The sequence below is a fragment of the Leuresthes tenuis genome, unplaced genomic scaffold, assembly GCF_036924035.1.
Source record: "Leuresthes tenuis unplaced genomic scaffold, fLeuTen1.0.hap1 SCAF_5, whole genome shotgun sequence".
Taxonomy (NCBI): Eukaryota; Metazoa; Chordata; class Actinopteri; order Atheriniformes; family Atherinopsidae; genus Leuresthes; species Leuresthes tenuis.
The window spans coordinates 10,953,952-10,979,865 of record NW_027325359.1 but is presented as its reverse complement, the minus strand read 5'-3'; the positions used below and the strand labels follow the sequence as shown (position 1 = coordinate 10,979,865).

Here is a 25,914-nt window from a genome sequence, read left to right as displayed (position 1 = left end):
AGGTCAAATAGTCTGTGTGTCTGGTGAGTTAGCTCAGGTGGCCTGGCCCTGGACACATTGGGAGTCATTAGAAACCAGCCCGTACTTTTTTTACTTTTCTTTTTCTTTTTAGTAGGATGATTTATTTATCCACAATCGTTTTCTGAAGGCTTTAGGGAGCTCTTTGGATTTTGCATGATGACACAACTCAACAAAAAAAGAGAAGAGCAAACCCGCTCGTGAGAAATTTGAATAAGAATTTCTCTAAGAAAGATATTATTGTAAGCCTTTGGAGTCCCGATTCTTATTTTATGTATCCGCTTTTGTAATAAACATGTGTTTTCCTTTAAGGTTTTAGATCTCATTAACAGGCCAGAACCACGATAGCAACATCTCCTCCAACTGTGATGTTGCTCAGCTCCAGGGTGAGTGGTTATTCCTGAACTTAACAAGCTACAGCGTCATCCTCAGTGCTCAAACTATCCACGTTGCTTGGTGTAATGTACTTACTTTTCCTGTAACTAAAACCAGTGTAGTTAAGAAAGTTATGATTTTCTCCTGAAAATGTTCTAGAGATGTGCTTTTGAGTCATCTTTGTGGTTATTTTAAATGCTTTGGTTTGTGAAGTTTCACCCTGAATCAAATACTTTACACTAAGACAAGTGACGTTAATAACACAGAGAAAGATAAAATTAGTGCACAGCTGATGTATCAGACTCCTAATTTAGCCTGGTGTATTGAATAAACTGGCAACTGTAAGTAGCTTTAGCTCTCTCTGCTTTCCTGTAAATGGGTTATTCATCAGCCAAGTCTGCCCTCTGCAGGTTGAGTATCAAAACTTTGTGTCTTGATTTTTTTAATCAAGTATTAAAGCTGCTGTCATCGAGAGGCTAATAGAGTCAAACCTCTGAACAAATGTCCAGACGTTGTGGTTAAAGTAAATGTGCAATTCATCAGATATCTTTCAATTACAGGTTCTTCTCCCAGCAATGTGCTGCTTAACGACATTCATGTAAAACAAATTTCTCCAAGAGATGATATGTTTGAAGAATTTTGCAAGACTTGTTATTAGACTATATCTGTTGATCTGAATAATACAGAGTAAATACTATCAGCAATCCTGTTTGTTATTAGAGCTTCAGTTGTTTTTTTTTTTGCCATATCTAATCCTGTCTGGTTGTCATCTGTTTTATTATATATTTATATATAAATATAAAGCCATCTATGATTTTGTTAAGGCAAAAGAAACAAAAACAAGCCTCCTGATGGATTTGGCCGAGCAAACTCAATGGAAGCTTCCATGAAGAATGTTAGGAGGGGCGTCCATCTTTGTCTCCAGTGATGTCAAATGTTAAATTACACCTTCACCCTCAATTCTTTATGTGAGTGGGGGTTTTCAGAAAATCCCAATTAACATAGAGACAAATCTACAGTGAAGAGGTGCAATCATGGCCAGACCCTCAGGCATGGATCAAAGCTGTATGGAGACACAGGGTAGTAGTAGATGAAAGAGGAACACATTAAGCTGTTTACTGTGGTGACATGAAAAGGTGTTTTAGCTCAGTATTCTGCCTAATGAGGGCAAGAGATAGACAGTTATCTTTTTAGATATTCAGAGCCGGCAGTTCATAGCGTTTTACATCCCTGCTCAACATCAAAGGAAAAACCCATTTTCTGCCAAGGTGATGTGTAATATAGTGAAGTCCCCGTAGATGAAATTAGCATTCAGCTAGTTCAGTGTAGGGCTCATTTGCGCAGGGCCACTAACTAATTTAGATGAGTTTCAACAGTTTTGCAATTCTGTTGCATTATTTTTGAGCAACTGAGGACTGTTTTAGTTTTTTGTTCACACACCAGTTCTGTTTTTGTGCTGACAGACACAAAGTGTCGTTCTGGGGATCTGAAAGACCCAACTAATGCCATATGTTTGGAGGGGTATGAATATTAAAAAGGCTTTCGACGGGCACAGACAATGTAGTGGCGTAGGGGGGCTCAATGAGTGGGATTCATTGATCAAACTATGCTCTGTCTATGCAAATTTCACTTTTTTGTTATTGTCTTACTTAGAATTAAGTTAATAGTTGGAATATTGCTCTCAATGTACACATAGGCAATGATTAAATTGAGGAGTTTTGAAAATTATTAATAAAGGAGGAATACAGAAAAATACAAAGATTAAACTTCCGTTTAATTTTGGATTCTCAATGACTGAGGAGCTGCTGTTTGCAGCAACACAGAGCTGCTGGCATCAGGGTTGACTTTTAGATTGTAAACATTAGATACTTTAGACATAGAAAATTAGTCCGGTCTGGAAAACACTTAAGGATAATCAAAGAAAAGGAAAAGTGTTTATTATAATTAGACCTGAAATGGTGCAATTAGAAATACCTTTGTTTCAAAGAGTTACATGGCCCAGATTCTCCTGGAGGTTCATTTCAATCCAAATAACAAAAAATATGAAAAACAGAGACTTTGTTTTACTAAGAAAGTACAAAATGTGACACTGAGTGAAAAAGAAATCTCATTCAGTCATCACACAATGAAACTATTTCATGATTTTGAATCCCAGAGATGGAGAATCTGAGATTAAACCATGATTTTCCCGGTATTTTCACTGCATTTGGAAATTAATGTGTAAGTTACACGTAGTTTTCAGAAAAGATGGCAATATGTTTTACTTATTTACCGTACTCCTTTATCAGTTGATAAAAGAAAACTTTTTCAGACCAGGTTCCAGTTTGACCAGAACAAAATTACCACACTGTGCAGCAGTAAAGTATTTCAAACCCACAGAGTAACACCACAGTGTCAAAATACTTGGATACAGTACTTGAGTGGGCATAACTAACATGTGCCTTGTTTTCGATGAGACATATCCTCATATTGTGACTGATACATCCAGAGTGCAAATTAAGAAAATAAGGCCACAACATGTTCTGACAACATGCCTCCACAATTTTTTACTGCTGAACTAAGTTGGGATCTTGAGCATAAAACCACTACTACGCCACATTGAAAACAGATGGATCAAATCGTCCTCCTTTACTTGGACTGCTCACTGTTATTGGAAAGAATCTCAGTAAGAATTACCAAATCTGGCCACCTTTCAGGAAAACAAACGGACACAGATGTAGTTTTCCATTTTACAGGCTGTTTATGTCTTGCAAATTCCTTCTCCAGAAGAGCGGGAAAGATGCTTTCATGTTTTAAAGGCTTCGAGTGACCGCAGCCCTTTGTGGCAAAGGCACTTTTCCAATACTAATGACATACAGTCACACAAGACTCTGGCAGCAGAGTGCTACTGAGGCTGCGTGCCCATTGTGTAATTAGTCTACCACTAAGTCCTAGTCTGGGGAAACATTCACAACCACATTAAACACAGACAGTCTTTCACCTCAGAGAGCTTGAAACAGATGGGTATGCTTGAGAGGGGTAACATACAGCTCAAAGGGCTTTCATCAGAAAGTTAAACTGATACCATTTGCTGTCTGATAAGAGTGAGACCTTCTCTGTCACTGTAGGATTTCTCTTGAATTTACAGCCTGGGGGGATTCATAATATTTATGACTGTCTCCCGTTAAAGGAAAAAATGTTTTATAAAAAAAAATCTAAAGAAGTCATCAGTTTTAGTGACAACATCCCATAAAAGAATGTGGCAAACTTCTGTAAACTTGGATGAGCAGTTTCGTGACAACTTTGCCATCTGGTGGTTTATGGACAGCATTACATCAACTCACTGTCGTTTTATTGCTGAGAGACTTACAAAAGAAACGTATCACCTGAATCTGCAGCGCTCATCAGTTTTATGAAAAATGCAGGTGCTCAAAAATGGAAGTGATAATAGTTTATTTTTCTCAATTAACAAAAAGCAGGGAATGAACAGAAGATCAAATCAATATTTGGTGTGACCACTCTTTGTCTTAAAAACAGCATAAAATGTTTAAGGTACACTTGGAGAACTAACCACAGATCTTGTATGCTTTCTTAAATCCAATGCAATCTCAGACAGACGTGATCGCTCTTAATGACACTGGCTGCATGTTTGGGGTCGTTGTCCTGCTGCCTCCCTGATGGTATTGCATGATGGTTTCTGCCCATATTTCTCAGCACTGAGGACACCATTAATCCTGAACAAATATCAAACTCCGTTTTCAAAAATTCAGCCCCAAACCAGCAAGGAACCTCCACCAATGCGTCACCGTTGCCTGCAGACACTCAGTGTACCCCTCTACAGCCCTTTGGTGAACAAACTGCCTTCTTCTGCAGCCAAATAGTTCACGTTTTGACTCATCAATCCAGAGCCCTTGCTGGCATTTTTGGAGCTGAGCTGATGGCAAATAAGCTTCATGTACTTTTCATCTGCTGCACTAAGTTTGCTTGGCCAACCAGATTTATAATCTTCAACGTTGCCCCTTTCTTTGCTCTTCTTCAAAAGAGCTTGGACGGCCCAGTCTGGTCAAGAAACAGTCCACAAAAATTCCATAACAATTAAAGGTCCAAAGCAAAGGATGTAGTCCTTCTGAGGTTTATTTATTCTGGGCTACAGTAGAGATATTGCAGCACAATGATGGAATTAAAGGGATATTTCATGTTAATTTTTTTTTTTTTTTTTTTATTAAGAAGGCAAGTGTGAAGTGCTTATGAGTATTCAGTGTCTTATCTTCAATAGACAGTTGTAAGAGGGCTCTTCATTTGTAAAAGCAACTAGGAATTTTGATATGGGAGCAAAGCTAACAGCAATTCACAAGCTTGCTACAGATAAGTAACAGTTGAAACAAATGCTAAAAATAGAGACATTGAGTCTCTTTTGCATAGGTACTTATAGCTATTTTTTTCAACTGAAAAAGTCTGTTTGCTGTCCACATTATTACATGAACAGTGGCTGCCCAACGCCTCTTGCCCTTGATCCTGCCAGTCCTGAGAACTTGTTAGCTTAGCTCCACCATTACAATTCCTCCCTGATTCTTTCAACAAAAAGGATTCACACAGTGGTCTACTGTAGACAAGGCTACTCATAAGTAATACTCCCAAGTATAAAGCTACACAGAGATCTACTTACAAAACAAGAAATATCTCTTTGATGGAATAATGACCAACAGCCTCTACAGATTTTGATGTGTCATCCTAAAGTAAGTTATTTTCATTCAGCTCTATGCTAAAGAAAGCATAGTTAATATACTTTATTACAGTTTTCCTTATTAATCTCTATCAATGTCACAGTCTGTAATTTAAAAATCATTTGAGCAAAGAAACAATAGTAGCACTGCTTAAACGTTATCGTAACACAGCTGCTTTCCATCTGAGAGAGAGGAATGTGATGTTGCAGCTTTAAAGTGCAGGTTCACAGCTTTTCAGATTTGACTTGAAACGGTAGTACGGCGCTTGAATGGTGCTTTTTAAGCTCCTGCTTATCCTATCTAAGACCAGCTACATTCCTATAGTGATAGGTGTCCCAAAGAAAACCTTTTAGCTTCATCATATCCTTCTTGCATCACTATTATGCGACAAACGTCATTGGATGAAAAAAAGAAAAAGAACATTTTATAGTAAAACAGAAAAAAATCTGAAGAGATTCCCAAAATTGGGTGAGAATTTTGTTTTCCACACTTTCTACTGAAAGAATGGATCTTTTAATGTTAAGTATGTAACATGGGAGCATGAGAACAGGATAAAAAACATGTCTCTGTGTTTTTATAGCACAGCTTTATTTATTTATGAACACCATATGGTCACCAGATATTGACGCTGATTGAGACCAGAGCTGGAAAATTGCGGTCTTGCATTTCATGCGACCCAGTTCTCACAAGTTTAAAGGAAAATGTAAGATTTTGGAAATTGTAATTACTTGCATTGTTTGGGCTGAGATTAACCCCCTCTCATCTCTGTTTCTTTGTACTGCTGGCTGAGATTTTATGACTGAAACAAGAGAGATTGTGGACAGAACATAGAAAACAAAACACCTCCTTTGAGGCAGCCACAGCTCTGCTGCTGGAGTGCTCGTCTCTCACTTGAAAGGTCGGAGGTTCAGTCCCATGTATCAAGGTGCATTTGTGCAAGACATTGAACCCCAAATTCTCCCTGACATGTTAATCTTTGTGTCATTGTAGAGAAAAAGTGCTGCACACTGTGTATAGAGTGAATATCTGTAAAATATTTTTTCATTTAACCTTTATTAAAACAGGTAATCTCATTGAGAAAAAGGGTCTCGCTCTCAACAGAGATCTGTTATCAAGAATAAGAATAGGTAGAGCTGCATTGTTCAAACAAGACAAGGTTAAAAAGGTGCTATATAAGTGTTTTCATGATTTTACACGAGTAGAAGTAACCATAGTATTAGCTCCAAAATGCACTTCAATTGTTGAACCTACTCTTGTTTAGTATCAGAACTCTCCCTGAGTGCTACAGTATTTTATGTAGGGATATTTTCCACCTCAGTTAACCTGCCACAGCTACATTTCTAACACTAAAACACAAGCCCACACAGATGATATACTCAGCTCCAAAGGGCAGAGGACTCTGATCCATGTGTATCTTCTGTTTTACAGACCAGAACAGACAAACTTGAAGGAAAAGCAGCTAAAACCACTAATCCCATTTTAACCAGTCTCATTAGTAGTGGCTGTATAGTGCGTGTCTCTCTCATCTATTAGGCAATGACAGCACTAAAAGACTCTTTGTCATCTGGGTCACATGAAAGCACTCCCACCAGAGGATGGCCGAGCCTCTGCCACATCATATGAGTGTTTGATAGCAGTAGGAAATGGAGCCAAGCAAGAAGCAGGCTCTGAGGTGTCTTGGTGAACAGATTTGCAGAGAAGCCCTCTGTGCGTGTCAGTCTTTCTGATGTGCTTTTAAAAGCCATCAGGGTGCTGGGATGTGAGAGCTCCCTCTAGTAAAAACACATCTGGTCCTGGTTAAGGCTGGGGGGAAATTGGATTAAAAAAATTCCCCTGGAAAAGCTCTGGATTGTTCTTGCCATAACAACTGCGAGCAGTTGACAGATGAAGCCACAAATCAGCCCGAAGCCAATATTTAGTTTCTCTTTTTTTGTGTTTCAAGTAAGTCACAACAATGGAAAGGAAGCTGGTTGGTTCATGAGCACATTTGAGAGCACAGGGGTGAGATGAGGAGGGTCACTCTGGCCTGGGTTCAAAAGAATATTGCATTTCTTTCCTGAACAAAACACGGCACATGCTTTCCATCAGCAGATGTAGCCTCACCACTGGAGGCAGGTCTGAAGACCTCACCTTGTTCAAGCCATCAAAGCAGGAAAAAATATATCAGCCAATGAAAGGAAAAATATAGATATCTATGTCAACGCTCTTTGTTTGAAATTGCCTTTGAAGTGTATTGAAAGAAGTAGCATAGACAGCCCAGGGCCAAGACATTGCCATACATTTCTGAGGCAGGATAAGGACATTGTGTGTGTAATTCAAACCCTCCTAGTTAACCAAACAGATGAGAGATGAACAGATGATTTGAAGAAAAAAATCAAACGAATTCCAGCTGGAGTAACATATCTCATGACAGCAGGTTTTTTGACTTTTCATCGTAGGAAAAGCACAGGTGTGGTTAAAAACATTGATGATGTGTCAGTTCCACACAATAAGTCATAGCAGTGTAACAGTGAGTAAACATGGTAAATGAAGACCAAAAGTGAAGAAGCTCAGTAGGATTCAACACTACAGCTCTGGCCCTTTCAGTCATGGAGATGGAAGTGATGTGTTTCATGGTGGTTGGCAGCAGATCTGTAAAATATGAAATAGTTAAAGCATTGAATGCATCATCTTCTGCTAAAAATTCATCATCCGGTGCATTAATTCAATTGACCTGCCTCCACTTTAGATACACAATATTGCCAAAAATATTTGCTCATCTGCATTTACGCACATATTAACTTAAGTGACATCCCATTCTTAATCCATAGGGTTTAATATGACATCGGTCAGCCCTTTTCAGCTATAACAGCTTCAACTTCTTCAGGGCAAACTTTTGACAAGATTTAGGAGTGTGTTCATGGGAATTTCTGACCATTCTTCCAGAAGCGCATTTGTGAAGTCAGACACAGTTGTTGGAAGAGAAGGCCTGGCTCGCAGTCTCCACTCTAATTCATCCCAAAGGTGTTCTATCGGGTTGAGGTCAGGACTCTGTGCAGGACAGTCAAGTTCTTCCACACCAAACTGGCTCATTCATGTCTGTATGGACCTTGCTTTCTGCACTGGTGCACAGTCATGTTGGAACAGGAAAGTGCCGTCCACAAACTGTTTCCACAAAGTTGGGAGCATGTAATTGTCCAAAATCTTTTGGTATGCTGAAACATTCAGAGTTCCTTTAACTGGAACTAAGGGGCCAATCCCAGCTCCTGGAAAAACAACCCCACACCATGATCCCCCCTCCACCAAACTTTACACTTGGCACAATGCAGTCAGACAACCATTCTCCTTGCAACCGCCAAAGAGCATGCCGAGGTGCTTAAATTTATACACCCGTGTCCATGGAAGTTATTGGAACACCTGAATTTAATTATTTGGATGAGTGAATACTTTTGGCAATATAGTGCATGTCACCATCTGCAAAGCAGTTGAAACATTAAGCTACAACAAACAGTGAAAGTACAGCAACAAACTAATCTCTTCAGTTCCTCAACGCTTATTAAAAAAAGATGGTAAATATACCCCTTTTCCAACTTTTCAAAAATGAAACTAGCTAATGGATGTACAGATAAGCAATGGGCAGTCTATGACACACCAAATGAAGTCCAATCTTGCACAAACTAATTTCTATATGTACTACAGTTAAAATTCAGTCAATTCTTCCCATTCAGAATTTTGGATAAATACTTTGATTTGGACACAATTTAGTCAGAATCAAGACTAAAACATTATTTAATTCTAATTCTACCCTTCTAAAAAAAAAAAAAAAAAAAGACCAAAAAAAAAAGAGTCCATCCCATTGATTTAGACCAGCTTCAAAACTGAGACAAACACCAGACAAATAGACTTTTATTAGAAAATGAGCATCAGCATCTGAATCAAAAACAAGAAACAAAAATAATCATGTTGAAATCTTTCAGAAGATGAAGACGAGGAACAAAAAATATTTATAATAGAAACTAAAAAGTGGTACTCAAAAACATACCAAATACAGAAAGAGCGTACTCAGCAGCTTTCCTCATGAAAGAAAAAGAATCTGTCCAGGAACTACTTTGACATCTTGATCTGGTTCTTCTTCCATAACTCAACAGATCTTACAAAAAGCGGTTTGGTGAAATCACATCCTTTCGACAGGTAAAAATGTCATATCCGAAGTTCAGCTTGCAAAGACTTCAGATCCTATTATAATAATAATAATAAAATAAAAAAAGCCTTAAACTGCCTTGCGATGGTACTCTGGAGGGGCAACTTCATAGTCACTTGCATTGAAGAGCGATGGAGAGTTCTTTACAAGATACCTGGAACAGAGCATCATTTTACTCACTTCTGCTGCAGTTTATTCACCACAAACTTTGTTGAAAGATTTTCTGAATACTCACTTGAGAAAGTCTTGTAGATAACTGAGCAGCAGTGCAAGGCTCTTCTCATCCAGGGGCGTGTACGCCAGCATGGCTCCTATTCTCACTTTGAAAACCAAAAACAATGACAGACCTTTAAACACCATGTGATCACTGATCTCAACTTCATTTGTACTCAATTTTCTTTTTTTACACAGATACTTCAAGTAGGTATTTCAAGTGCTTAAAGCGCCGCACACGGGTCACAGTGGTAGATGAAGATGAATACCGATAAGAGGTACTTTGAAGAGGAACACTGCTTTATCATTTCAAATGCCTATGTGCAATCCTGGCTGACACTTGGAATAATAGCTCTCCTGTGATGCACTACAGTAGAGGGCTGCATTGGGGGAGCGGGTGGTATGAACTTTACTGTGGGTGGGCGGGCGGCAAAAAAAAACAAACAAAAAAAAAAACACTGCGGGATCGGGATGCAGTGTTGTCAGGTCATGTGTACAATAATTGTCGTATTTGTATGATCATTTTGCCCTGTGTACAATGTACGATCAATAATCCCAAAAAAGGCCACAAATACGATCATTTGACCATTCTGTGAATGTGTGGCTGTAATCGGTTGTAATCAGCCTGTTGCAACTGTCTGTCAGATTTTTTTGTGAACCCTGAAGGCATTTCCATTTCCATGTGACAAGTTTCAAGCCAATCGTGCTTTTCTATGTGAGCTACCAGTGACGTGCATGCGTTTGCCTCATGAATTCCTAAAAGTAGGTGGCCTCCAGACCTCATGATTTGGCTCATTACTTCCCACTCGTCATTGTTTACGGAGGACATTTAGCCTAATGCAACTGCTGATGCAATTCGCTATTCTACACTAGAGTGACTGTAGCGCATCAATAGACTTGTTATTTTGGTTATGACATGTGTACGATAATTTCCCTCAAAATACGATTGTGCAGGCGGTAATGGTCAGAAATTTAGCGAGATGAAGAAAACAGTCCCGCGCAGGGCTCTACACTACAGAATGATGTCGAAGCAGATCAGACGTTTTTAAAAAATGTGCCTGTAATTATGCACAAGATTTCTGTTTTTGAAGTTTAAAAGATCACGACTTAAACTTGTTGAAGCAGGAATAAATTAGGGATGCAACGGTAAAATATTGAACCGTTCGGTCCGCCCTGCACGGAACAACACACCCTTATGGACCGTGGGTTTTCGGATTTGCAATTAATTTTGCGCTGATGCTTTCCAGGCCTGTGCCTGTCCAGGCAGGTGAAAAGCCCGCTCGGCGGTTGCCGATGGTCGGTGGGACGTCCACTGGGGGCTGGTCTCTGGTCTGGATGGCTGGGCAAACAGAGTCTAACAGCGGAGTAATGTTCCATTACTTAGACTAATTTACATTGCTGCGTGAGAGGGCAACGCTTGTGTGCTGCGACTAATGGTGCGTTCAAGTTGCACATAAATGTCGGAATTTCTGAGCTCCGAGTCAGAATTTAAATGTTTTAGTGCTGTTTAGTAATTGTTATTTTGCTGACAAGCAAAATAAAGAGATCATTTTGGGAGAAAAAAAGTTGTTAACTTTATGCACAAAACACGAAACTGAACCGAACCCGTGGGCCAAAAACCGAGGTACGGACAGTACTGTGCGTTACCTGTACTGTTGCACCCCTGGAACAAATGTGTCTTTATTCTAGTTTTTTGGTCTGGAACTCATACAAATCTCGTGTTTAGATATAACTGTCATGACCCTGAAGTGGCAGTGGTGTGTTTGTGTTGGATATTTCTGAGGAGCGACGTTCCAGATCAAAAAACAAACTCATATTTCTTTTTTTAAATTTTTTTTTTAAGTAATGGTGGAATTAAACCATTTGACGGAAATAAATGAAATATTGAATCAGACAGTTCTCAAAGGACGATAAAAGGCACATTTAGGCATTCAGAAAAGATAGTTTCCTTAGGAGGCTCAACATACTGTACTTGTTACATCAGTTTGACACATTTAATCTAAATGTAATTTTTTTTTTTTTTAGAAACCCAAAATTTAAGTATCCACAGCTCAAAGATAGTTAAAGATATCCATCAAATCCAGAAGCTCAGTGAGTCCACTTTGACAGTTGGAATCTAAACTGTGAGCAAACTACCTGCGATGGAACGTCTAAGGAAGGCATCTTAGACTAAATTTACCATCTCACATGAGCACGTGTTTCCCTTAATAAATAAATTGAACTCTATTGCAGAACGTCTGTAATAAACTACAGTTTTAAATGTAAACAGCACTTCATTTCTTTAACTCATACCCTGTAAGCCAGCTGCTCAGCGCGCAGGATCTCATGAGATAAAAAATGCAAATTACGCAAACAAAGGTTTTTTTGTCATTCGACTTCATCGATGTTCAAATATTCCAAATAATTTTGTCAGCTCTCTCTTTCACCTTTTCCCTACATTTTCCACACCCGCTTCAGCCTGCGAGGTGTGCAGATGGCTGGAGCCAATCCTTGTGGTCAAAAGGGCAAAGGCAGAGTACGTCTGCCACAGGCCGCAATCTATTTGCATTCCCTCGACTTTAAATTCGGTTTATCCTTTTTAATTTCACTAAAACTCTTATTCATCTCAACTCTGTATCAGTGGTGATGACTGTACCTGACAAAAGTCAAGATGAAGTGCACCAATCTGACCAGTCTTGTAGAGCAAGTCACCAAATTAGTGAATAATACACAACATTTCATTCTAGGCTTTTTGAGCCTTGTTCTGTAATTTTAGAGAAAACTAATTCTTCGAAGTCTCTCCAATGAGATAACTACTTGTCTCATTTTGGATGTGTTCCACCAGAAGGTTTGACTATTCAACTTATTGATCATTTTAAAGCAGCTTCACTGTATGAACTTTAATAATCTTTCTGCCTCCGTCTCGTCTATCGCCTTCTAGACAATTCATACAACGGTTGATGTGCACTTTGGCGATGCAAAACATTCAAGTGGGACAATTTGTTCTCACCGAAAAGTCTGAGTAGGTGAGGAGCGCCGTAGATCTGAGACATAGACGTATCAGGGTGGTTGGCCAGGATGTCTGCATACTGAGGCCTCTCAAATTTGTAGAGAAGTTGTGTCCCAAGCATGACGTTGAAATATTCACGGATACCAGCAACGACTTCGTTTACAGCAAACTCCCTGAGCAGCGAAAATAAATAAATCAGCTCTACGGTGCTGATCAACACATACAAAGATACAGAAATTCATAACAAGCATTTCCTTTTGTGGCGTTGCCTGTGTCGACTACGACACCTTTATAAAAATAAAAAAAAGTTTTTACTTGCTATCAGAGTTCCCTCTTGATTTCTTGTAGTTTGCATAATCTTCGAGAACTGCGTCGACGTTCTTTTTGGCAGGTAAGTGGAAAAGCTGAAGACAAAAAGCTAAATGAAACGTCGATGTCGTGAACGTCACTGCAAATGCTGCACAGCAAGGACACGTTGGTTAGTTACCTGTTTCTGCCGTGTAATCAGGTCCCAGTCATCAACAAGCCACGGTTTCAGCTCCTCTGGGATTTTTACTTTAACTTCCACTCGATTTATGAAGGTTTCCTCCTAAACAGACAGAAAAAAAGCACCATGTTTACACAGTTCATGTCATCCAAAACTATTTTTGTCATAGTTTCAGCTGTCTGGAATATCAAATCCTTAGTTTCTTTCGGTGCAGCTAAAAATCAACCAGTTAAGAGGTAAACCAGATAAAATATTACTGAAAGCAGCATAGCAGATGTACACACTTACGCTCTCCACAGTCGGGTCAACACGTGCCCTCTTCTTTCGTGGAGGGTGGGTTGGGTCTCCTCCTGAACTAGTCCCTTCTCCTGCTCCAGGAGCTGAACAGACATAAACGTACTAAACTTTTCATTCTAGACAAATTTACATCTTTAATGGTAATAATAATGGACATACAAAATCTGGACAGTCATAATAACAAAGAACCATGCTTATGCATTTCTAACATAATCTGTGGTGTAAAAACACAGCATGACATACTCACTCTTCTGTTTGTTCTTTTTGGTTTTCCTATAAAAAAAAAAAAAATCTATTAATAAATGTTTAAATGATCTGAAAAGCAGTTTGGCAAAATACATTAGAGTGAGAAAGAAAGAAAGAAAGAAAGAAAGAAAATCAAGGAGCTTTGACTAACACATCATTTTTCTGCGATGCAGCAGGTATCTTCTTATTCGGCGCAGCACCCCTCATTCTTCCCTCAACATAATGGTCTCTACATTTGGAAAACACAACAAGTTCACAGGTTACTTCAAAATTAACTCGTTCACACTAAAGCCATTTTCACACACTAGAGTCCTGAAATGTTTTAGAGATGTTCCGGGGCAGTGGCATCAGCACCAAAACATCAGCGGGCGAGACAAATCGCAGGAACATATTAGTAATGATTTCAAAGCATTTACTGCCACTGTGCAAGTGAGCAGGTGTGCGTGCTATTGACAGTCTCCTCATTATTGTGGATACTTACAGGAGCATGCAATACTCATATTGATTCAATAAGAAGCCTCATCTACTATTCTCAGCATTGTAAAGAAAACACAGCAATTGCCACAGCATGATTTTTGTATTTTATGCTGCCTACCGCACACTCTAGACAGCCATTTTCCCCACAGCCCCTCCCTCACATCTGCAGTCGGGAAAGCAGCTCTCCAGCAGAAAGTTTCCCACTGTGACATGCTGGTGCGAACAGCAACTGAAGGAAAAGACTGAATCACATATTCCCCAGAACATCTCCAGCGTTCAAGTGTGAAAACGGCTTCAGTCAGTCAGATTCCTGAAGATTTACTGACATACATGCAGTGGATTTAATAGTCTGGATACCTTTTTGGAAATCCAGCATTTGTGTGAATGGACTTACTGGTTTGCCCTCTGAAGCTCTTTCTGTTTCTGAAGATTACTGTCCACATACTTAAGCACTCTGCTTTCAGGAACCCATTCGTCCCAGCTGGAATTGAAAACACCAATAAGGGGGTCAAGCACTTGTGAAATCTTTACAAAATAGAATGTAATTCTTGATTTATCCGAGCCGCAAACTTACTTCTTATTCCACCCGCTGTAATGAATAAAGTATTTGATTTGTTTGTCCTTGATATTTATCTTAACACACTGGAATGAGAGGCACAGTTACTTGTCAAAAATTATCAGACTCAAGGAGGAGGATCTCATAACAGTCAGGCTAATTGAAGCAGCCTACCTTAGCTTCGTAGAGCAATGGCCCATGAAAACACAGCACTCTTTCACCTGAAGAGAGAGGTGGTTGATAAAAGAAAAAAAAGTGAGCAAGTGATTTACTTTCACGCTTATCAGAAACAAAGCATGCATTACACCTTAAATTCACCTTCAGATTTACGACTGACCCAGCTGCACCGGTGGGACTAACTAACTTTATTATTTGAAGAGACAATTCTAGGTTTAAAGCACCCTATTATTGCACCAAAAGTATGCATTTTTAGGTCTTAGCATACATTTGACTTACTTCAATTGGCGAGATTGAGCTATCGTTATGTGTTATATGACCCTCAAGATTACCAATATGACTACACCAGAAAAAAAGAGGTTAGTCGCCTCTCAGCTAACAGTTAGCTTAGTAGCAGCAGAAAAGTGGGCGGTGAAATCCAGCAGGAGCAAACGTTGTATCAATGAAGCTAGTGGTGTTAGCTGACAGGAGCAGAACTGAAATTCAGATAGTGTACATTTTTGTTGTTAGCCTTAGCTTAAGTCGTACAAATACGACTGAGTAAGCAGCGAAAGCTGAGAACAAAAGTTATTACGAAGCTTTTATTTTCATTACCAACAACAATGAAAGCTAATACCGCTAGTTGCTCCGCGGCGCCAGTGTTTATTTGGATATGCTAAGCTAACATTTTGAATCCTTGCAGTGGCCTCAGCAGTTACCGCTACCACGGATCCAACAAATTATGACACAAACAAGTCGTTACCTTCTTGAAATTTAGGTTTCGGGTCCTGTTTCGGCGCCATTCACGGATTAAACTATCGAAATATGGGAAAAATCGCCAGCTCCCATTCCAGTCCGCTCCGGCGCCGCTCTCTACTAACGTCATACTCTACGTAATGACGTATGAGTACTACGACCAATGGTGCGTTCACGTTCTCTATGTGCCAGTGAAACCATTGACATATTTACGTAGACGCCACATGACGTGCTGGAACGTAATCCAGCGTCGTTGCCGTATTGGGTGGGTCACTCCAGGCCACTCCAGGGACACACAACCACAGACTGTGATATACTGGAATCCAAAATACTGGAATCTACTGTAAAATAGATGACATGAACTAGATTGCAATTTATAACTATTATGTCAAATAATCCAAAAATGAATCTTGGGAACCTCTGGTTTAGTAAAGATGAATTACCTACACATAAAACATTAAGCAAATATTTTTGCAAATTAATGTCAAAATTAACTTCAAACTCTAGATTCTTACTGCAAAAGTTTATATACTGGTTCTAATTCACTTTATAATTACCATTATACCCATTATCAGTCCTGAAGCAGTCATGCTATTTGACCCATAGACTGTGTGTTCATACAGTATATGAATACATACAGTTACTGAGAGTGCTTTTGTGCAAAAACTGGAATCGTCAGACTGTATACAGTCAGAATGGACCTATGATATGGGACCTGTTTTGTTCATCATGGTCATCTGATGCACACATACCTTAAAGACTAATAAGGGGGAGAACAAGTGTTTGAGAAATCAGAGGTCACAAGCCACTAAATTTGTTTTGTTTATAAATGTCATACCTACATAACGTTCTAAATGCTGTTTCACAGCCTCAGTTCATTACCAAGAATATTATGTAAAAATGCTGACTGGTGGATATTCAGGTGTCCTTTGGCACAAAATTGGGACACTTGACCTTTTATCTGGCAGTTTTCAGTTTCTGATATAATTCTACTGTATTTACAAGGGAAACATGCTTTTTGCTTCTCAGCATTTATGTGACCGCTTTAGTCAATACGTGCGTTAAGAAATTACACAAATGTAGGAAGAATTTGAGCAATCATGCTTTGTCATAGATTAAAATGCTCAGAGAAGTGGACTCTTGGTTGACTGGCCAAAAACTAAGTAGAAACCATCTTAATACAGTTTGAGGTAGTTGGATTTTCATGCAATATACCAAAGATTCAGAGGTTGAGAATTTTAAAGGAACGAATCTGATGTTTTTTTTTTCATCATTTATGAGTTCGGGGCAGCTCACAGAACAAAATGTGCATTGTGATCACGTCGACTCGTCTCAGTCTCTGAGAAAACGTTCATGTAAATGAGAAAATATTCAGCAGATGCATCCAAAATTGAAATATTTATTTGTTGCTGTCTGCTTGGTAATGCGGCTCCACCTTCATCATTTTTTATTAAATACTCCTGTTAATAAACACGTAATCATTTTGAGCCATAAAATATATGTATTGTAGCGTCACAGTGATTAGTTAGTGATCACTGTGAGGCCACATTTTACACGCTAAACATACATTTATTTAAATAACTCTTTAATTGCTGTACTTCTAATTAATAGGTTGTTCAACACTGGGAAAACTTATAACCTCTATTGTAAATGTAAAGTGTGACAGTAGAAGATAAATTTCATGCTTTAGGAAACAGTGGCAATGACCCCGTCAGCACCAACTGCAACCTTCGAGGCTCCTCAGCGCTCAGAAACGTTACGTTTCCTGCTGTAACCGAGGCACTCGTGCAGCGGGATGAGGACCGTCCTCGTACCAATTGCAAGGACGAGTTCAGTGTAGCGGTTTAATTCTTCCAGCCATCAATTAGCACAGTAGACCTTGTAGCTGTTCAAAATGATCAAAGCTTCTATTGAGTTATTGACATCATCCAATAGCAAAAGAGACAGAAACTGAAAAGGTTACAATGCATGTCAAGCAACAGTGACATCTTTAAATAGCATCAATTATATTATTACAAAAGAAATATCACATACAATGACAGCAATGCATATTCACGGATCAAACAACCGTTGAAAATATATATGATAATAAATAATTCTAATTGTGAGCATAAGTTCAAAAAAAAAAAAAAAAAAAGAGAGAACAGAGGGGAGGCGTCCGTAATAATTTCAATAATTTTCAAACCTCTGGGCCAAAATGAATATTGTGATTCACTCAAAGACTAAGCTATCACAGTTATATTAAAGGCTTTTGCAAACACGTTTAACATCCGCCCAAAAAAAAAAGGCTCAGCATCCTGTAGCCTCACTACAGAACAGCAGAGCTCTAAAACAGGTGAGCTTTCAGGTAACTGGCAAACAGACAGAGCTGGAAACTGTTCTAAATGTGAACTGTAACATCCACACAGACCATATACATGTATATATCTATTTAGGGGGGGAAGAAGAAGGAAAAAAAGAGCAAGTGCTACAATAAAACAAGAGATTGAAATGTAATGAATCCACTTAAACTCAGTGAACTGTTCTAGCTTTTCAATTAAGAATAAACTTCAAATAGACCGAACGAGCCTCGTGTTGAAAGATTTGTCAGCTGGTCACTTCTCTGTAGTTTTCTGCGTTCATTTTAAGAGTAATACACAAAGGAACAGCTTTACATTAAAAACAAGTTTTAATTTAACTCCACACACACCCATATATAGATATATATATGGGTGTGTGTGTAGAGTATATAAAAGGTCCGATTGTGGGTTTTCGCTGATCCTTCATTCACAAACTGAAAAAGCCTGATCTTAACAATACTGACTTACTCCCAATTTAAAGGTATTTTACGCACACTCTTATCTTAGCAATAAAATATTGTTCATATTTGATTTGCCTAAAAGAAGCAAGGAGAGAAAAGGTGGAGTTATGACAACAGAAGGATCTCGCATTTGCTTTCGCATTTCTAGTGGCAACAGTTCCAAGAGGCATAAGGGAATGCTTCTTTTGAAAACAGCACAAATCGAACATAACTTACATTATAAATAATTCCTTAAAAATAGCAACCACAGCATGAAAGTCTTAAGAGAACATAAAACTACAGTGATGGCAAAAATGGCCTGATCTTGACACCATTTAGAAAATAAAGAAAGTGTTCCACATCTTCTTGTGTTGCTGTGGGCTGCTTTTTGTTGATCTCTAACCACGCCCATTTTCTTTAGGTTCTAAATATGTTCCAGAAGTCGTATCCTCGTTGGGTCCTGTGCATGTATGCTGAAATAATGCCGTTGATGTTAAATATTGAAACAAAAATTGTAAAAACCAGGTACAAAAGCTACAATATAATCAAAGGACCACATGAAGAGGTGTGAAAAAAGTCTTCAGTATTCACAGAAAAATATCAACTGAAGTAACTCACCGGACAGGAAGCGTCCTAAGTTTATATACATATAAGTAAAATTGAAAATAGATTTTCCTCTCTGTACATAGCACTGTATTCTTTCATTTTCCTTTTCATTATTTACAAATAACTCCCGTTTGAGGTCTCCTTTGTCCTTCAGTTCTGTGGGGTTTAGTCAAGAGAAATAACGTCAGATATGGAGCCGTAAATTGCGGCTGCTGCTGCTGCAGCTTCCACCGAGGACCTCGACAATCCTGAGATGGAGTGGCTGTCTCTGTCTTTTTCACGATCCCGCAGACTGCTGGAAGACACCAAACTGCTGGTACTTCCACTGTTGCTGCCTCCGTTGGTGCCTACCAGCGTGCTGCTCCCGGGGGTGCCCGGCTGCTCCCGCAACATTTGAGATGAGCTGTAGGGGAGGAAACGGTTGAGGAGCAGGTCGTGATCCTCTGGGGCGGAGGCTGATGCGGCTGCTGCAGCAGCCATCACCATGTTGTAATGCTAAAGGAACAGAAAGAAGAGCTACTATTAGCACAGCCAAGCAGTAAGATGCAGAACATTAGCACTGCGCTTAAGCTCGGCGGACATCTTCAACATTAAAATGCAAGAATATGAACAGTCAAACAGATGCGTGTGCATGAATCATAGAGCAGCAGTGCTGAAAAGGTTTTTTTTTTACATCTAAATCATCATTTGTGTGTCAGTGAGGTCAGAAATATTCATCAAACCGCGACTGACTTCTTTGGATTGGACGTCGACAACAACTCGACATTAATTACCATTAAGAGTTAAATGCCTAAAGCAAGAAAAGCAAGGAAAAAAAACACAAATGAAGCAAAACTTCATATTAAATAAGGAAAATATGTAGTAGACAAATGAAAGGTGTTACGGGGCACATCCATGACAAGTTAATGTTCTTTGTGAATAAAATGTGACAGAAAAAAGAGAAAATAATACAAAGAATAGGACAACAGATGTCAGAGGAACTGTACCTGATTGTCGCCTTGAAGGAAGGAGAAGAAATTTAGATCTGCAAAGAGAGGAAGAAGACTTTAAATTACAGTTACAGTTGATGACGCTAAATGAGTTCAATGATTAGTTTTTCCATCAGTTGGTAAAGATTGTAGAAGCAGCAGGTCCTACCTGGCAAGTCGCTTGTGTGATAATAGTGGCGGTAGTCCTGGATAAGAGGCGGCGGGGGAGGAATGTAACTGGTCTCCACAGGGGGCATGCTGGGAGCCCTGGCCACGGGTGAGGCTTGGCCGTGCAGGTTCAGTACTCTGAGAGGAAGCAACAGCACATGAGCTCAAGGACAAAAGAGACAACCTGACAGAAAGGATATTCAGCCCAACAACAAAACTTTTCCCCGCAGTCTTATTTCTTCATTTGTGGGTTGGAGGCTCACCCCTTGTTTGGAGGCGGAGAGACGGGGGACAGCGATGGACAGACCCTTTTCGGAGGCGGCTCGTCATCTTGCTCGTCTTCTGAGGAGCTATCCAGTGTTAGATCTATCACATCGACTTTGTTGTTGTTGTCATAAGACGATCCCCGTTTCGGCTCATAGGAATCTGTTCTAGATGAATCTACAAAGACACAGAAAACTCACAATGTTCCCACTGAATATCAAACTCTGAGATTCTGAAGTCTACAGCTTGCTTACCGCTGTCTATGCCATTGTAGGAGGCAGACACCTCCTGCACCTCTTTCTTTGACCTCATGGGGGCCCAATTTCCATCTTCGTTGAACTGGATTTCATCACAGTCAGAGCAGCTATTCAAGATCTCCATGAACAATCTGAAAATAACATACAAATTCAACCACATTTACAGAGAACAGCTGATGCTGTATAAATCTAACCGGAGATAGAAACTACCTAGAAAAAATAGATTTAATTTAATAAGAAACATTGAATCTATCTACAGTTGTACATATTACTAACCCATCGATAATCAGGTGCTCATAAGGGGCCTTCTTGTCACAGACCGGACACACCCAGGTCGGCTTCTTCTCATTCATTTGGATATAAAGTGTAGCATCGAAGCACTGAAGGTGTGAGCAAGTCATCGCTCGGCAAGGGATAGTCAGCCTCATCTTCCCAAGCTGTAACACACACACACACAAAAAACTTTCAACTTATTAAGACTACATCATATGAAAATCAATTATATAACAGAATGCAGCAGAGCTCATTGAGAGCAAAGTCCTCTACCACCAAACTACCTGCGCTTTATGTCGTTGTTCTTTTAGCAACTAAAACGGCGTCACAAGAATTACAAATTCATTTTTTTATTGATCCGCTAGTAGGCTAACTGACTTCTCACAGCGACAAACTGAGCAGAATAGAGGGAAAAACTGTTTACAGGACACAGGAGAGAGACTCGTAGGCTGGTGGTCGCAATCTCACTCTCGGGATCAGCTGTCAATTTCTCCTTGACTGTAAGACGAAAGAAGAAAAAAAACAGATTAAATACAAGTGATAAAGCTTTCTACTGAAATGTGTTGACTTCCTGAGCAGGATATCATTATTCTGGGCGACAGTAGACATCTACGTACAATAAACAAAACAAAATCAAGATGAAGGAAAATCAAAGAACTAAGTCCATAGCTGCAGTCCAACGACATATTTTTATATGAAAGGAACAAAGCAATCCAGGAATGTCTAAGGAACTGAGACTTTTTCAAAACACACTTCCTTTTTTAGCTTTAAGTTTAGCTCATTTAACCTCCACTTGGCTCATCAAGTGATCAAGCAATACACAAAAATGAGAAAAGAGCCACGATAAAAGAAAGGCTAGAATGGGCGATGGCCTCATTTTCCTCCTCACAGGTAGTGGCAAAGCAAGATCTACGACTCAATACCAAAATCAGTTAAAGGAGTGACTTACTCAGAGCTCGTGAGTGGTCAGGGTTCCTGATTCCTTTGGCCCGTAGCCTTTGCAACAACACTGCAGATGACTGCTGTCGTACTAAATACACTGCCATGGAAAAACTCTGAGCATGGAGGAAGAAACAGGCACATCATGCTGATGGCTCATATCATGTTAAATGTTTTTTTACCCCCCAGTATTCTGATGCAATGGTCTTACCCTCCCAATTTCTGAGGTCCAGGACACCACGATTGTGTTGGGAACAGTGGTGGACAGTCGAACGAGAGATGTTATGTTAATAGGGCGACTGGGCCTTTTTGGTTCAACTCCATTTTTAGTGGGAGGAAGATATCCCTGCAGACAGCACAGGAAAAGTTCAGTAACTTAGATTTTTGGTTACGAAAAGGATAAAACGCTGTGAATTGACAAGACGAAGAGACAAAGTGGACTTACTGGGAGATTACAGGGCTTGCCGTTCACCTTCACACACAAATTGGGGGGGAAATGGTCCTCCTGTGGACAGCTCGTCTCTGATAGGCAAAATCTGAAAATGAAGCAAATGAATTAGACACACACACCACATCTACAATTTCCGTCAGACAAATGTCAAAATCAATTTGTTTCTGTAAGGTTACCACACTTTCACAGTAAGGTTGGCTTGCTTATTTTACCATTTCAGTTGTGTCAAGTACAGCCATCTCCATCTATGATATAGGAGAGCACTTCTTAAAGGATGTCATTCATTACTTTTTATGTTATAAAGTATTTTTCTCTTGCAAAAGCTTACCTCGTTGACTGATCTATGTAAGGTGTGATATTGTTTTGAATTTAGATTCAGCTCATATTGTACTTTGACTGTGCTCCTCAGTTTGCAAAGAACGTGTCCAAACTTTGCCTAAACTGAAGGAAAAAGAGCCCAAGCCAAACAGAAACAACCAGACATTCGTATCATTTGCTCTACATTTCAGAGCCTGACCTTCAGTAATTCATCTCTAATAATCTGAGATATGAGCTAAAGAGGATTATTTTGTCAAAATGTGTACTAGTGTGTACGTTAAAACTCAGGCTAAGCTTTGAACCTAAAGTAGTACTGAGAGAAAGAGTCTAAATACACTTTTTTTTTTTAAATATGCAGGTATAAGTTAAAACGCCAGAATTGACAAGTAAATGTATGTAGAAGTGAAGTGATATTTCTATTTCTGGCTGCTTCAAAAGAGAGAAGCTAAAAACAGATGCACGTTTCACCTGAAAGTAAACACAATTGTTCATCAGAACTGATCCTCAAAAGAAACATGTTATACATACCTTAACTGGACTTGAACAGCGAAGTCACATTTGGTCCCAGATATGTCCCTGAAAATATAAGAGAAATCAGGTCAGACTGGTCCGAACAGTTCAACACATACTTTTACAACAATTCAATGTACTCTCAGTGTGAGATAAGCAGCAAACTGTAAAAGGCTGTGACAGGGATGTTTTTGTCAAGGTGTATGTTCTTTCTTTCTCTTTTAAAGTGACGACAGTATGAAACATGCAGCTTTCTCACTTACATGGAGCTGCTGATCTGTTGAACCTGCTGTGGTGTTAACGCAAAGGCATAACATGCTTCCTGGAACCGCTGACTGTTGTCTGACGCTTTAAAAAAGAAACCAAAAAAAGAAAGTGAGCGAGGGACCTATAGAAATTACTAAGCACTAATGTCACAATTCTTCACTGGTATGTGCGAGTGGATGAAACGTCATCACTACATAGGCAGCTGCACTCACCCAAGCTGGTTGGCTTAATGAGCTCATCCAGCACATCGTAGAACGGCAGTCTCTGGAGCTTGACATCAGGGTGTACAGGATGCAGGGTGGAGGAGAGGTGAGGCAGACTTAGCTCGTGCTTAGGTCCGAGTAGAGAAACGGGCAGCAGCGGCGACGGAGAACCGTGGCTGTCAAATCCCAGTTGGGCGAGGCCAGACGGCAAGCTGGATGCAGAATGGACACCAGGAAGAGCTAAGTCCACAGGTGAAACCATTTTGGTAGGGAAGCGCCGTCTGTAGAGCTCTTTGATCTTCATTTGCACAGCAGGACTGCAACCAGCCTTGAGTAGGTGAAGAGCTTTGGTCAAAAGTTCATGTTTGCGCCCATGCTTATTCCGCCCTGCATAGCCCAACAACACTTGGAGCTCTGAAACTCGAAGGCTCATTACCATTTGCTGGTGAAAAACGAAGAGTGGGGAAAAAAGTTCTAAAACAGCTTGTAAAACACATTTTCCCAATCCACTATTAATAAGAATGTTCTCTTTTCTCATTTTGACATCGGATTTTATTGCTAAAGCTCTTCTGCTTCATTTTCTGAACATCAGAATGCTTTACTCGCTGCCATGTTTTCCTCACTCACGACATTTTCATGTCTGACATACGACACAACACCATAGACCTGTTCTTGTCACAGTGTCGGAAGTTGTTGCTGAAAGGTTTAGTATTTGGCAAAGTATATTGTAATAATCAACATTCATTAAATAAAAAATAGTCTAAGCTTGCAAACAGAACACGTCAAAGCAATGAATTATCATCTTATAACAAAGACTTCCTGTGTGTTGACAACAAAATAAGAAATATACCACAGTGTAATAAAGTAATATAATATTCATGCCTTGTACACGATCAATGATTAGAATAAACACCTCTGTGGCTCAAAAGGAATGAAGAATTCATCTGTTCAGTTTCAGAGACGAGGAAGGTTTCTTGTCATTTCTCATTGTTATGTTATCCTACACAACGACTCGTGTTCTAATAGGTCACGAGATGTAGAAATCTCCTTAACCTCCTTAATAGTAACCTGGCACAGGTTACTATTTCAATAAGTGCAATGGGTTGCCATAAATAAATCACCTGCCAGCATTGCAAAACAACTTTAAAATATGAAGCCCATATGCACATGTCTCGGTAAGTCACATGAACATAGTTAAACAGTGAAAGGTAAAACTTTCACTAACAGTAATCATCCTTATGTTATATATATGGACGATAAAAAAACCAGCTGGGCATACAAGACATAACATGAATAGGTGATTTAATCTCATGTGATCGCACAAAAAAAACACTAAAACAAGAGTCACAATTCAACCTGATATAGCTGCTGCACGATGGGACTGTCAGTTATGTAGATATTAAATTAGTTGTAGTAAGGTTCAGAATTAATTATAAGACCTCACCATTATAAGGTGCGTGATCGCCGTCAGTTAACGTTTAAACAATATCAGCATTGAAAAGGACCAAGGGAGATGAAGTATATTTAGTTAGCCTACATTAGCTCCCATAGCATGTGTGATGCTAAAGCAATATAACTGAACCATAAGGAAATGTTGCACTTTTTTTAACAAATATAACTCACGTTCCTTAAATTACAAGTAACGTTACTGTGGATAATGATTAAAACTTTTAATATTAGAATCACGTCTGAGAAGAAACGGTAATGCAAGATAACCTGCGCTTGGCTTCCAGGGAATAGACACAGCCCATTTTTAACAGAAGCTGCCTTTGGAATGACGACTTGCTCCCAATGTAAAATAATTGGCACGACGGTGCAGTTGTGTTGAAAACTATGGAAGGGCTATGGGTTTCATTCTTAGAAAAAGCTGTGCCTGGCCTTATGTGCAGGTGAACCGCAGAGACATCCTAACGGAACGTCGGCAACAATAACAAAGCTAATGCTAACGAGCTAGCCAGGCAGCTAACTGTTTGTCTGCTCTCTTCTGGCCCACTGTTTTATTGTTATATGTTTTGATAACTACACTCCTCGGGTCTCTATTGTCGAATAGCAATAGTGATATGACCCGAAAGGCAAATCTCAGAGAGTGAAACGTATATTTATCAAGCTACTGTAAGGATTCGCTTTACCTTCAGTTCCGCACTCTCCGCCATCTTGTTACACTGGGTGCGCAGGCGCAAAACAGTTACCCTCAAGGGACAGAGTACCTTTGCAAAACTCCATCGCCAGCTGCTCCTTCCTGCACCAGATGGCGCTGCAACACCATATGTAACCATCACTGGACCCTCCAAGGGTACGCCTGAGGACGGAGCTCAAACCCGTTAGTTTGATGTGTTTAGTTAATCTGACTGTACAAAAAAATACATTAGGATCAGACAGACCTATCAAGTCTGTCTATTCATTTTGAGCCCATAGCCTATAGGCTCAAAATGTCAAATGTATTTCTCTTTAGTTACAT

General features: G+C 39.5%; 2 protein-coding genes across 3 annotated transcripts; both read right to left on the bottom strand.

The window, feature by feature from the left end:
- Positions 1-8,964: 8,964 nt before the first annotated feature.
- morf4l1 (mortality factor 4 like 1) lies at positions 8,965-15,587 on the bottom strand. The gene is made up of 12 exons (XM_072385226.1): positions 15,461-15,587; positions 14,716-14,762; positions 14,560-14,627; positions 14,380-14,466; positions 13,660-13,737; positions 13,510-13,535; positions 13,254-13,345; positions 12,966-13,067; positions 12,794-12,882; positions 12,479-12,651; positions 9,512-9,596; positions 8,965-9,430 (listed from the first exon to the last, which is right to left on the bottom strand). Exons 1-12 carry the CDS (start codon positions 15,498-15,500, stop codon positions 9,346-9,348), a joined length of 972 nt encoding a protein of 323 aa, XP_072241327.1. The 5' UTR covers positions 15,501-15,587; the 3' UTR covers positions 8,965-9,345.
- A 1,745-nt stretch (positions 15,588-17,332) lies between these two features.
- pias1b (protein inhibitor of activated STAT, 1b) lies at positions 17,333-25,622 on the bottom strand. Of its 2 annotated transcripts, none has more exons than XM_072385931.1 (14): positions 25,586-25,622; positions 23,466-23,898; positions 23,250-23,334; positions 23,005-23,052; positions 22,153-22,243; positions 21,919-22,053; positions 21,718-21,823; positions 21,193-21,266; positions 20,772-20,932; positions 20,493-20,626; positions 20,238-20,415; positions 19,976-20,112; positions 19,825-19,862; positions 17,333-19,333 (listed from the first exon to the last, which is right to left on the bottom strand). In XM_072385931.1, the coding sequence occupies exons 1-14, from the start codon at positions 25,607-25,609 to the stop codon at positions 19,004-19,006; spliced, it is 1,974 nt and encodes a 657-aa protein (XP_072242032.1). In that variant the 5' UTR covers positions 25,610-25,622; the 3' UTR covers positions 17,333-19,003. The 2 variants fall into 2 exon arrangements, with proteins under 2 accessions (XP_072242032.1, XP_072242033.1); XM_072385932.1 differs by lacking the exon at positions 25,586-25,622 and adding an exon at positions 24,339-24,496.
- Positions 25,623-25,914: the final 292 nt, after the last annotated feature.

What these genes read in the sequence shown, in the direction of transcription:
- morf4l1 (XM_072385226.1), bottom strand. Translation starts at nt 15,500, where the DNA reads ATGGCGCCGAAACAGGACCCGAAACCTAAATTTCAAGAAG. An exon ending in CAAAAAGAACAAACAGAAGA is followed by an intron (nt 13,346 to 13,509) that starts GTGAGTATGTCA and finishes ATGTCTGTTCAG; the next exon opens with CTCCTGGAGCAGGAGAAGGG. An exon ending in TATCTACAAGACTTTCTCAA is followed by an intron (nt 9,431 to 9,511) that starts GTGAGTATTCAG and finishes GCTCTGTTCCAG; the next exon opens with GTATCTTGTAAAGAACTCTC.
- pias1b (XM_072385931.1), bottom strand. Translation starts at nt 25,609, where the DNA reads ATGGCGGAGAGTGCGGAACTGAAG. An exon ending in GGACCTCAGAAATTGGGAGG is followed by an intron (nt 21,824 to 21,918) that starts GTAAGACCATTG and finishes CTCCATGCTCAG; the next exon opens with AGTTTTTCCATGGCAGTGTA. An exon ending in TGACCACTCACGAGCTCTGA is followed by an intron (nt 21,267 to 21,717) that starts GTAAGTCACTCC and finishes TTCGTCTTACAG; the next exon opens with TCAAGGAGAAATTGACAGCT.